General features: G+C 42.3%; 2 protein-coding genes across 3 annotated transcripts; both read right to left on the bottom strand.

Moving 5' to 3' along the window:
• Window positions 1-556: 556 nt before the first annotated feature.
• On the bottom strand, window positions 557-6,555 carry LOC105019980 (zinc finger protein 420). 2 transcript variants are annotated; one of them, XR_002195880.2, is made up of 3 exons: window positions 4,831-6,555; window positions 1,788-4,542; window positions 557-1,677 (listed from the first exon to the last, which is right to left on the bottom strand). XR_002195880.2 is itself a non-coding variant. In XM_010886586.4 (2 exons), the coding sequence occupies exons 1-2, from the start codon at window positions 5,152-5,154 to the stop codon at window positions 2,035-2,037; spliced, it is 2,832 nt and encodes a 943-aa protein (XP_010884888.4). In that variant the 5' UTR covers window positions 5,155-6,555; the 3' UTR covers window positions 557-2,034. The 2 variants fall into 2 exon arrangements, 1 of the variants encoding a protein (XP_010884888.4); XM_010886586.4 differs by having other exon boundaries at window positions 557-4,542.
• Window positions 6,556-8,134: 1,579 nt separating this feature from the next.
• LOC105019982 (zinc finger protein 271) lies at window positions 8,135-11,825 on the bottom strand. The gene has a single exon (XM_010886587.3). It carries the CDS (start codon window positions 10,862-10,864, stop codon window positions 9,272-9,274), a length of 1,593 nt encoding a protein of 530 aa, XP_010884889.2. The 5' UTR covers window positions 10,865-11,825; the 3' UTR covers window positions 8,135-9,271.
• Between the last annotated feature and the right edge of the window lie 1,189 nt (window positions 11,826-13,014).

Raw genomic sequence — 13,014 nt, 5'->3', positions numbered from 1 at the left:
GATCTTTCTTTGCGTTTTAACGGTCTCAGTCAGGGGTGTCCAAACCATTCCTCGGAGGGCCGTGTGTCTGCGGGTTTTTGGTTTTTCCTATAAATTGGTTCCCAGTTCACACCTACACAACCAGGTGAGGGTAGAAACTAACCAATTAGTAACCTAATTAGTCAATCAAGTACAAGGAGAGAGCAAAAACCTGCAAACACACGGCCCTCTGTGGAATGGTTTGGACACCCCTGGTCTAAGTTTTTTGTTTTACTGCCCAAGCGTTTTGGCAGTGCCTGTAAACTCCATAACATCTTTAACAATACAGTAATGGCAATACTATGTGTGGATAAAGACTATCTGCAAATGTAGTGTCTGTTTGGACCAAGACAGACACTTGCTTGGACCTTTCCACAGGTAATTATAAGTTGCCAGCTGTTCAATTTGGTTGTGATCGTAGCCTTTTCTACTTATACTTCCTTTCTCATGTATAATTTTTGTTTTCAATGCCCGCCTCATTTAAAAATAACCCTGCAAGGATGGTAGCATAAAACGGAGAATAATATAAAGCAGTATGTATATATATAAACAGGTTTTTATTTACAAAGGATTTGGGTACATAACATTTGTTGTCATGTTTCATTATGGGATCAGTCCAAGGAGGACAGCACTGCTGAGACCACACCCATTTTGAAGTAGAACATTGTTTCTCATTTGATGAATTAATCTTCTGATCCTGCTGATGACCACATTCAAGTTGCGTGATCCTTCCTCGTCCCAACCATTTGATTACAGTAAAATGGTTGAAGAACACGACGGTGCTAAATCCGTTCCAACAGAGTAATCTCAATCTCCATGATTTACACCAATAAGTGGTGCAGTTTACAGTGACTAAAATGCAGTGCAGCTTACATGAGATGAGGAGAATTGAGACACAAGAAGCGAGATTTTGGCATATGTTGTAATATACTATAATATAGAAACTGTATACAACCAATTGGGAATCCCCATCATTCAACAAAGACTGCTATGGTGTACTATAATATCAATTGGTTTTGTTTAAACAATATTGTAGTTGTTCAGGTTCCTTAATAAAAAAATACTTTGTTCAGATAAGTTAACTCATTTTTTAAAATCAGCAAAATGTATAGCTTCTTGGTGCCAACACAAAAAAGTTATTATACAACGCCCAGGGTTGTCAAACAGTTCCTTTTCTGTTGAATGGTAAAGCATTACATATATGCACTTATATAGGTTAGCATGGACAGAATCTATTTAAGATTAAAAGGCCTGAAATCAAAAGGAAAGTCCAAAGCAAAAAATCTGCAAACAGAACTGCATAAAACAATGAGATTTAAACTTCTAAAAAAATTGTACATATGGACATATTTCTAATTCAAGTTCAGCTGATGCCACCTTTCCATAATCCAGCGCCTCTCCAGAATGTGCATAGACTGCCCCCAGCCTCCACTAGGACAACTTCAATATTGTTTTTTTCCCCCTTAAAGTTGCCGGGCTGTCATGTAGTGCTCATGTCCGTACACTTCTACAAATCTAAGCATTACAACACTTCATTTTGATCACAAGCCCTTCAACACTCTTACTGACCATACTTGCCTGATTGGGGGGGTAAACAACCATCTACTGGAGATGAGAGATGTTCTTCTCATTTAGGCCACTCACTTCGCTCCGTCCTCTCTGGTAGACCACACAGAACCAGCAAGTATTATAATAATGGTTTCCTCCATGCAATACACAAGAAGCTATAATTCAATTTCTATTATATATCAACTGAATAAATTCCATACATTGTCTTCCTAATCCCAGGATGGCTCTTCAGAAATGTTCTTATATATGTCAGAGATTGTTTTTGAAAAATATATTTTTTAAAGCAACCAACTCGTGGGGGAAAAAGATCGATGGTTGATTATTGATGACAATCTGTACGTCTTCTCTGTGGCCGTTGACCTTTTAACACCTGTAACAGTACACAGATTATTAGATTGTCAGACGACATTGATTGGGTGGACTCCCGCAACTCCGACTAGCTATGCCTCATAGGTCAAGGAAATCGGAGACACCAGAATAGTGCCTCTTCTCGTGGCGCTTTCTGTCGCCATCTTGGGAGAAACGTTGTCCGCAGACGGCGCATTGATATGGTCTCTCTCCGGTGTGAACTCGCCGGTGTCTCTGCATTGTCTCTTTTCGGAAAAAGCGTTTCCCACAGTCTAAACACTGGTGGTTTCTTTCTCTGGTGTGAACCCTTCTCACGTGTCTCACCATGCCATCTACGCGAGTGTAAGTCTTTCCACATTCCAAACAAGGATAGGTGGCTCTTTCTCGGTCATGTGTTAGCATATGTGTTTTGTACGATTTTGAATATGGAAAGTTCTTTCCACACTCAGTGCAGTGATATGGTTTCTCTCCAGTATGTACTCGCATGTGTATTTTCAAGTTACTACACTCCTTCCCACATAATGTGCAGAGGTATTTCTCTCTTTTTCTGGAATGAGTTCTCCTGTGTCTTTCAAAAAGCCCCTTATACAAGAACTGCTTGTCGCAGTCAGGACAGTGAAGGACCTCTCTGTGAATAAAAAAATGGGCTTTCCAGTCACCCAGGTCAGAAAATCTTTGATCACATTTTGAACAGCCGTAACTTTTTGTGTGTGTTAGCTGATGTTTTTCCAGCTGCTCCAATCGGACAAAGCTTTTCACACAGTCAGAGCAATTGAAATTACGTTCTTCCTTCCTGTGTGTTTTCTGGTGTGCCCTAACATGATCTAACCGGGCAAAACTTTTGTCGCAGTCAGGGCAGTCGTATGGTTTCTCTCCTGTATGTGTTCGCTGGTGTCTTCTTAGACGGTTCTCCAGTCTGAAGCTCTTGCCACAGTCAGGGCAGAGATAGGGTTTCTTCTCCATGGTGCTGAAATATTTGGTCCAGTCATCTGAAGGATCTTCAGAATCTTCCATATCCTGCGTTGATTGGGATTGTTGCAGGTAATCAGAATGTTGATTTTTGTTACCTGTACTCCTGCATTGGGAGTCCTTGCCCTGCTGTGACTGGGCCATTTCTCCCAGTGCTTTATCTTCCATGTTATTCCTTGGCCGCCCTCTTCCTCGGCCCCTGCCTCTTCCTCTACCTCGGCCTCTGCAAACAGTTTTCAGCGATGTCTGCATACGGTCAGTTTGATGGGTCTTTGTGACATTAAGTTCCTTTTTCATATGTATTTTCTGGTGTAATTTCAGATTATCTAAACGAGCAAAACTTTTCTCACAATCGGGGCAGCTATGAGGCTTTACTCCCGTATGTACTTCTTGGTGTAATTTAAGCTTATCCAAACGAGCAAAGCCTCTGTTGCAAACAGGGCAGTGGTGTGGTTTTTCACCGGTATGTGTCCGTTGGTGTCTCATAAGATCCCTGACCTTTCGAAAACTTCTACCACAGTCAGAACAGTAGTGAGGCTTCTCCCCTCCACTTCTGGAACGCGGCGTCCACTCATCAGAGTCATCTGTATCTTGGGTTTCCTCTTCACGTGGGGTTGTGGCTTTGATTCTACTTTGATACGTTCTGCTCTCTCTGACTTTACTGGAGGTCTTCTGCTGTACTGGCTCACTGTCAACATGTGCTCCACTGCTGGTAGCATTGCAGGTATTCCCCAGCTGGTGTGTGTCAAGCTTATCCAATTGGACAATGTCTTTCAGGCTGTCAGTAGGGTGAAAATTAACGGTTTCTGTTCCATGAGACTTTTTGTGTGAATTAAGCTTATCCAATCGAGAAAAACTTCTGTCGCAATCGGGGCAGTGGTGACTCTTCACACCCGTGTGTGTTCGCTGGTGTAACTGAAGCTTATCTAATCGGGCAAAACTTTTCTCACAATCGGGGCAGCTGTGGGGCTTTACTCCCGTATGTATTTCTTGGTGTAATTTAAGCTTATCCAGTCGAGCAAAACTTTTGTTGCAAACAGGGCAGTGGTGAGGTTTTTCACCAGTATGGGTTCGCTGGTGTCTCATAAGATCCCTGACCTTTTGAAAGCTGCTTCCGCAGTAGGAGCAGTGATGAGGCTTCCCTCCTCCAGGATTGGAACTCTCAATGCAGTTATCCACATCGTCTGTGTCCAGGGACTCGTCTACATTCTCCTGCGACGTCTGTTGGCTACATGACAGCACACCACTTATATCCGAGGCACTGTTGTTAGCTTTAAAGGCCTCCTCTGGCAGCTCCTGTTGCTTTTTCATACGTTCACTCTGATAAATGCAAGCGATAGCTTTATCCAGTGTAAGTTCTGGGTCCATTTGCAGTTGCTCTGAGAGAGCTCTGTCGCACAAGCCTGCTACTAGGCGGTCTCTGATCATCTCCCTGACCATTGCCCCGTAACCGCAGTGTTCTGACAAACTGTGCAGTGCAGTGATGAAGCCTTCAACGGTCTCCCCTGCTTCTTGTTGTCTTTGGTTGAATTTGGTTCGTTCTAAAATGACATTCCTCCTAACTGTCAGATGTCCAGCTTCCTGTGTGTTACCAGAGATGTCATCTTCAAGGACTTCTGAGGTATCCATCTCCTCTGCCTGTAAATACAACATATACAATTGCCTTAAGTAGTAGGCCTGTGGTTCTCTTCTTCATTTTGAAATAATGTACTTTACTTTTTAGTAGTACATTACAATAGACAGCAAAAAACAAAAAATAGCCTCAATTAAGTTTACACATCATAGTATTTAACCTAATATGGATTTACTGATTGACTTTAGGCGTATCAGCACGATAAGACAGAATATATAGCATGGTAATGGCATAGGCTAAAACTATACCTAGTAACAGAAGATTAAATTACATTGGTATATAGTAGAATTTACCTGTAGGTGGTTAGATTCAGTTTCCTTGTGTTTTATAAAGTCTGAGAGCCACGAAAGTGTGGTGAGTATTTGTGGTTTTGTTCCTGATGCTGAATGCGCACTCTTCCCTTTCATTTTCCTCCTCAGTCTGACATATCGGTCTCTTAAACTTTTCCATTTCGTCCGGCAGATGTGTTCCTCGACTCCCAAAGTTTGGGCAATCTCCTTCCAGCTGTTGTTGGTCATGGTGAAGTCTTTATAATCTGTCAAATACGGGACGTACAAATGTGTATACCTTCTGACCTGTTCAATTAGCTTTTCCTCAAAATCTGTGTCGTCTTCCATCTTGTTTGAATTAATAACCGTGAAATGTATTTTGTTTTCGATTCAATTGTCTCTTTGAATGTTTAACTCGTGACGACGCGTTCACAGAAAAATTTATTAGTGCGCAGTTATAAGCGCGACTCCAGCCGATATTGTTCGCTGTACCCGATACATATTACAAAGGTAGTCCGTCGGAATATCGCGAATCCGCTATATTAGACTCTTACATACGATCCTCTTCATCTGGACTCCTACATTATTGGGACAGTCGTGCATCCTTCTCAGATTCCGCCATTTTCTCGGATGTGTCTGAGTTTTACATCCCAAGATGTGCAGGCTATACATCAGCTGAGCCTTCTGTACTATTCTATTCACTACAATGGTGTATACTTTGGCTGGTATCAAGTGGTTAGATTAGATTCCAAGTTAAAGAAAATATAAAGCCCGTCTCACACGATCCTATTGTTGCTGCTACCCATGTTATTACTCTCCTACACCAGACATGGTGGAATGGGTTGAGGTTTAAAGACATAAACTGCAAACAAAACAACCTTTTGAGAACGAATCTGAATCACAATTTTTGGCTGCCATTGCCAATTTAGAAGTCACGTTTAACTTGATGAGATGCTAATCGCATGCACGAAAAAGTAAAAATTATTCTTCCGCCCGCTTTCACCTAGTTCCACCTCGTTGTCTTCTTATTCTGCGGTGTAACAGCGGGCAATACTAACAAACGTTCACATCCGTGACGCCACCTACTGTACCGGAGACGATACGAGCAATAACGATTGGAATGCCGAAGTTAGACTAAAAATTGTCGAGATGTATGTCTTGCTGCCAGTTCCAGTCCTAGGCGTCAGCAAACTGAGACGTTTCGACCAAACGAGAGGACTTTAGACTGTGCGAGGGAGATAGGGGTATTGAATGAGACTGAGCAGTCAAGCCAAACACCAAAATATTTGTCTGCATTTAACTTAGTCCCACCCAGGATGAAATGGTTAGAGGGAAACCAGGTTAAAGTAGGATCTGATGAATAGACCAAGCTCTTTTAAAAACGGTTAGCTAACTACCTAATGTTTCCGGAAACATCAGCTCTGGACACCTTACATGAATGATTTCAGGTTTTAAACTGTGTCTGTTTCAAAGAAAAAGTATTTTCAAGGTAACGATCCCTCTCATCAGAACATACCCTTGTAAATGTTACCTAACTGAAATGTTTACTTTTGTTATGAATTAATCAAACCACAGTCCGACCAAGACCCCTACCAGGTCCAGAGCAGCAAAAGGGGCTCTTGAACGCATCCCCCCCGGAACCAGGGCCCTAACCACTAAACCCTTGTCTGTTCCCTGTGCTTCACTCTGGGACTGACGGATGCACTGTTAATGACATTTCCCTCTTGGAAATTCCCAAACTGAGAATGAAACATGCTTTTTGATAGATACAGTGGGGAGAACAAGTATTTGATACACTGCCGATTTTGCAGGTTTTCCTACTTACAAAGCATGTAGAGGTCTGTAATATTTATCAAAATCCAGAAAATCAAATTGTATGATTTTTAAATAATTAATTAGCATTTTATTGCATGACATAAGTATCTGATCACCTACCAACCAGTAAGAATTCCGGCTCTCACAGACCTGTGAGTTTTTCCTTAAGAAGCCCTCCTGTTCTCCACTCATTACCTGTATTAACTACACATGTTTGAACTCGTTACCTGTATAAAAGACACCTGTCCACACACTCAATCAAACAGACTCCAACCTCTCCACAATGTCCAGCTGTGAAAGGACATCAGGGATAAAATTGTAGACCTGCACAAGGCTGGGATGGGCTACAGGACAATAGGCAAGCAGCTTGGTGAGAAGGCAACAACTGTTGGCGCAATTATTAGAAAATGGAAGAAGTTCAAGATGACGGTCAATTGCCCTCGGTCTGGGGCTCCATGCAAGATCTCACCTCGTGGGGCATCAATGATCATGAGGAAGGTGAGGGATCAGCCCAGAACTACACGGCAGGACCTAGTCAATGACCTGAAGAAAGCTGGGATCACAGTCTCAAAGAAAACCATTAGTAACACATTACGCCGTCATGGATTCAAATCTTGCAGCGCACGCCAGGTCCCCCTGCTCAAGCCAGCGCATGTCCAGGCCTGTCTGAAGTTTGCCAATGACCATCTGGATGATCCAGAGGAGGAATGGGAGAAGGTCATGTGGTCAGATGAGACAAAAATAGAGCTTTTTGTTCTAAACTCCACATGCCGTGTTTGGAGGAGAAAGAATAAGGATGAGTACAACCCCAAGAACATCATCCCAACCGTGAAGCATGGAGGTGGAAACATCATTCTTTGGGGATGCTTTTCTAAAAAGGGGACAGGACGACTGGACCGCATTGAGGGGAGGATGGATGGGGCCATGTATTGTGAGATCTTGGCCAACAACATCCTTCCCTCAGTAAGAGCACTGAAGATGGGTCGTGGCTGGGTCTTCCAGCATGACAACGACACGAAACACACAGCCAGGGCAACTAAGGAGTAAGAAGCATCTCAAGGTCCTGGAGTGGCCTAACCAGTCTCCAGACCTGAACCCAATAGAAAATCTTTAGAGGGAGCTGAAAGTCCGTATTGCCCAGCGACAGCCCCAAAACCTGAAGGATCTGTAGAGGGTCTGTATGGAGGAGTGGGCCAAAATCCCTGCTGCAGTGTGTGCAAACCTGGTCAAGAACTACAGGAATCTCTGTAATTGCAAACAAAGGTTTCTGTTCCAAATATTAAGTTCTGCTTTTCTGATGTATCAAATACTTAAGTCATGCAATAAAATGCAAATTAATTACTTAAAAATCATACAATGGGATTTTCTGGATTTTTTTAAAAAATTCCGTCACTCAGTAGAAGAATACCTATGATAAAAATTACAGACTTCTACATGCTTTGTAAGTGGGAAAACCTGCAAAATTGGCAGTGTATCAAATACTTGTTCTCCCCACTGTATATGTGGATACAAACAGAATATGTAGAAAGATGTGTAATGAGAATTGTTTTTATTCACGGTTTTTAAAATATAAGGCTTGGACACAACAATAACAATGTCGATTGAACGGCAACCAGAGACTGAACTAAGCTTGAATGACGCATCGAGGTGGCTAATTCTCATGCAATCAAGAAGGAGCCCATTGTAAACCTTGAACACATTCGAATGCTGTATATTAATGCACATATTACCTAAAACAATTTTTGGGACCAAGGGTGGACACACGTACAGCCGCAGTGTGGCTTTGACAACGGCCCACAGCTCTTTGTCATGAAAAGAAAATCCTCTTTTACCACTTTTCTGTCACACAAAAAAAATATGCGCACTCTGGAATATATAGCATCTTCTGAAAAGAAATCAAAACATAAAAAAGGCTTATGAAAATATAGCATGTCTTTATAGTAGTTTCTTTCTCAGAGCATAGTTTCTTATCTAGGGCGCAGACATTTATGTGACAATGCCTGTAGGCTTGTGTCAATAAAACACTGCTAACAACATTACCAATGTATTCCATTACTTTGCTTAGTCCTTTAGTGTTCCCATTATTCTGTTTAATGCACAAAAAAATCACAATGGCTGCGTCTACCAAGACCAATGTCTTTGCCTTCTCTGTATCCAGGCACATTGTAATGAATGGAATGACAGCTAAGCAAGGCTCCTAGTCTCCATCGATGTGCAGAAGACTAGGCCTTGGGCCTGGCAGGAACCACTAGAACAAATCTGCCTTTTGGGGGTACGTCTTAATATCAGCAGTGGGGCTCCCGCTCATTGTATTGTAGGTGAACAGGACTCTATTCCTTATTGGGAGTGCTGAGTTAGTAAAACCACATATGGTAATGCATCCCAGCTGTTGTGCATGAGTTTTGACCAGGTTGTCTGGGCAACCGACATTCTACGATTACCTATGTCTCCTGGATGTATGTCCGTGCGTAACCTAGCAACCTATACCATGTATGTGCACTGATCAAGGACAAGTGGTGTCAACTGTGCAGTTGGGAAGGAATACAAGATCAAACCATGGCAATGTGAACCAATATTGTATTTTGGGGGGTTTTAGTGCCAATTGTCATTGAATATCTTTGTGACTGTGCTTTCCACACTAGCATAGAGGTCAAGACTGCTCTCTAGAGTGCTGTCTCTTCTGGTGGCGGTTTCTGTCGTTTATTTGGGAGAAGCTCTGTCCACAGTCTGAGCATTGATACGGTTTCTCTCCAGTGTGAATTCTTATGTGTACTGTAAGTGAGTTCTTTTGGAAAAATCGTTTTCCACAGCAAGAGCACTGGAAAGGTCTTTCTCTATTATGCACCCTCCGCACATGAGTCATCACATCACATGAACGAGAAAAGGTTTTGTCACATTCAGGGCAAGGATAAGTTGCTCTTTCTCCAGAGGGATTTAACTTATGTACTTGCTTGTGTCTCGCCAATGTTTTTATAAGTGAAAAGCTCTTCCCGCATTCAGAGCAGTCATAAGGTTTCTCTCCAGTGTGCGTTCGCTGGTGCTCCTCCAACTTCTGTAAATTTGGAATACCCTCCCCGCAGACAGTGCAAAGGTATGGTACTTTTCCACTTCCATTGTGTATGATTTGGTGCCTTTCCAGCTTTGCCTTGTTTAAGAAACACCTGCCACAGTCAGAGCAGTGAAGCGCCAGGTCTCCACTGTGTATTGGTAGGTGTGACCTTAGTTTTGCCATGTCAGGAAATCTTTTATCACACCTTGAACAGCGGTAACGATTTCTTTCGATGTGTACCAATTGATGTTTTTCAAGTCTCTGCCGTCCCGGAAAACTCTTGTCACAAATTGAGCAGTCATAAGACGTCTGTCGATGTTTGTCTTTCTCATGGATTTTTTTGTGTAACTTAAGTTTATCTAACCTACTGAAACTTTTGTCACAGTCAGGGCAGTGGTAAGGCTTCACTCCTGTATGTGTTCGTTGGTGTAACTTCAGTTTATCTAATCTTGCAAAACTTTTATCACAATCGGGACAGTGGTAAGGCTTCTCTCCAGTATGTGTCCTCAGGTGTCTTATAAGATCCCTCCCTTGTCTAAATGTTTTTCCACACTCAGGGCAGTAGTGATGCTTCTCTCCTTCAGAAGAGATAACTTGGATCCACTCATCAGTGCCATCGGCATCTTGGGCCTGCTCTCCATTCTTTGGGACGGTTTGTGGTTGTTGTGGTCTTTCTAAACATGAGGGTTGATATTTCTGATCTGATGGACACTGGCCATTGATTGGGCATTGCTGTTTGTTTTTCGAAAGCACATCACTGGCAGTGTTGAAGGGCCGCTCCGGCAGGTGTATCAGTTGATGTTTTTTAAGACTCAGCTGTCCTGCATAACTCTTGTTGCAGATTGAGCAAAGGTAAGGCTTTCGTCGATGTCTGTCTTTCTCGTGTACTTTTTTGTGTAACTTAAGCTTATCTAATAGAGAAAAACGTTTGTCACAATCAAGACAGTGGTAAGGCTTCTCTCCAGTGTGTGTTCGCCTGTGTAACTTAAGTTTATCTGATCTAGAAAAACCTCTGTCACAGTCAGGACAGTGGTATGGCTTCTCTCCAGTATGTGTTCGTTGGTGTCTTATAAGGTCCCGCTCCTGTTGAAAGCTCTTCCTGCAGTCAGAACAGAAGCGTGTCTTCTGTCTTCCTTGCATCCACTCATCAGTGCCTTTGGGCTTCTTTCCATTCTCCTGCATTGATGTGGTCATTTTTAATTGTGAAGGGTTAAATCTTCCTCTCTGAGTTTTGATTGGGTATTAGTTGGCCATTGCTGTTTGCCATGTCACAGCACAATGTATATATTTGCTACCTTGCTGGCAGCTTATAATGAAATCTCTGGGATGCCCTGATCCTTTTTAACAAGTTCAGTTCAGACTAATGAATCTGACAGATTTATCCACATGCTGTTAAGGTCTAGGTCCACTTGCAGTTGTTCAGAGTGTGTTATGTCTGCAACTAGTCCGTCTCATCTCATTGGGCATTGCTCCGTTGCCACGGTGTCCGGACAAAAAGTGCCATGACCCTCAGCTTTCTCCACAGCTTCTCACGGTCTCACGCCGGATTATTTGTAATGACATTGCATGTTACTGACACACGTCCATTTCGCTACGCTGAAAGCATATCTGATCGTGGTTTATTTTCAGATTATACAATCTTCTTCCGCCAGTAGGTGTCGTAAGATGCTTTGCGTACAGCTCTTCGATTCAGAGGAATGGTGTTATTTGCGACTAGAACCCTTGGTCGCATGCTTCTCTTCGATTTGGTTCTCATTCATGGTTCAGGAAATTCCACTTCCTTCCCATGTACACAATCATAAGATATATGCGGGTAAAAGCTTTGGCTGACAATTTAACGAAGGCTGTTGTGCTTATTGCCGTTTTGACTGGTTTTACTGGCAATTTAAGCTACTTGGTTAGATTTAAGTGAAAGACATTATGGAGCCTTACTCACTTTTTGTTGTTGCTCCACAATCCATACCAGGCAGGCATACACGCGGTACGATTTTTTTTAAAGAAGACAAGTTCGCTAACCTAACTACCGATTGAGAACTAATCTATTGCTTACATTGTTTTGCATTCATTCGGCCACTTTGAGTTTACATTTTAAAATAATCGTTGTGCAGAAACATGTATGTTTACATGCGTCATGGGCAAAGTTACGTACGGTTCATCTTCCGACTGAATTCTGAGTACGGAAAGACCAAGGGTCCAAACAAAACGAAGTCAATATTGTGAAGTCATAATTCACATCGGCTCCATTAAATTACCAGAGAATTAATAAAACGCTAGACCTATCTAAGCATGACGCATTGTTCAGAAACACACGTCTACTTTCCATTAAATATGTTTGAAATGTCAAACTTTTGAACACGGATAGGGTTTTTAACCGAAGCTATCACAATGACAAATGTAAACCAAGAATCCTGCTCATTATTCTGTCTGTTAATTCTCTGTTTTATTTAGAGCTTTCTCAGCTCGTTGATCGCCTGGCTCAAGCGTGGTTGACAGCCCGTTTCTAAAACGAATGTAATCAAACGCTGCAAAACACACGGACAAAGGGCACCTGGGCCAGATAAGGGAACTAGCTCATTTATCATCCTCGGTCAGGGCCAGCTCTTTGAGTCGGTCAACAGGGCAACCCTGTCTTTCTCTCTCTCTTTCCCCTCCGTTATTCTATTGAGTTTTATCTTCACCAAAATACTTTAGTTGACAATCTCACTCCCTTTTCATTATGCTAGCTTGTCTAGATTGCCTGTGTAGTTCAGTGTTTGTGATTCATGGCTATACTCATTTCCAGTATTGCGTCACTCAATCATCAACCAAGGACTGGAGTTTAATCCTGTTCACAAGAGCTCAATTCCAGTCCTTCAAGTTTGATTTGATAACTGCGTATTCATGTAACGTCCTGCAGTTACTGTACCCATGAACAGATCCAGGAAGTGGATGATAAGAATTATGTGGGACTGTATAAATTGCCCAGCAAAAACATGGATTTCTGTGGACGCGATCAAGTAAAACACATATTCCCATTGGAAATATGAATCTCCCCCTTCTTCCTTCGGTCCTTTCTTCAAATTAATCTGGGATCTGGAAGGGGATTGAGAATATGCTACCTAATTTTGGATTGCCAACTAAACTGATTCCATCTGCCACGCTGGTGTTCAACTTTTATCCAAACACATCGTAATGAGGACAAGTTCTCTTAGGCGTGAGCTTTAACGAAATGTACGGACGCTGGAACGAAGAGAACTGTCATCCCCAAGGTATTTTTTTAAATTTAAAAACGGCCCTTAGGCCTACCAGACGCTGTCAGGAAAACGTCACTATAGGGAGAGATGTAACTTACAAGCTGACACAGC

The sequence above is a fragment of the Esox lucius genome, chromosome 22 (assembly GCF_011004845.1).
Source record: "Esox lucius isolate fEsoLuc1 chromosome 22, fEsoLuc1.pri, whole genome shotgun sequence".
NCBI lineage: Eukaryota > Metazoa > Chordata > Actinopteri > Esociformes > Esocidae > Esox > Esox lucius.
The sequence above is the reverse complement of the archived record's forward strand: the minus strand, read 5'-3'. Positions and strand labels throughout refer to the sequence as shown.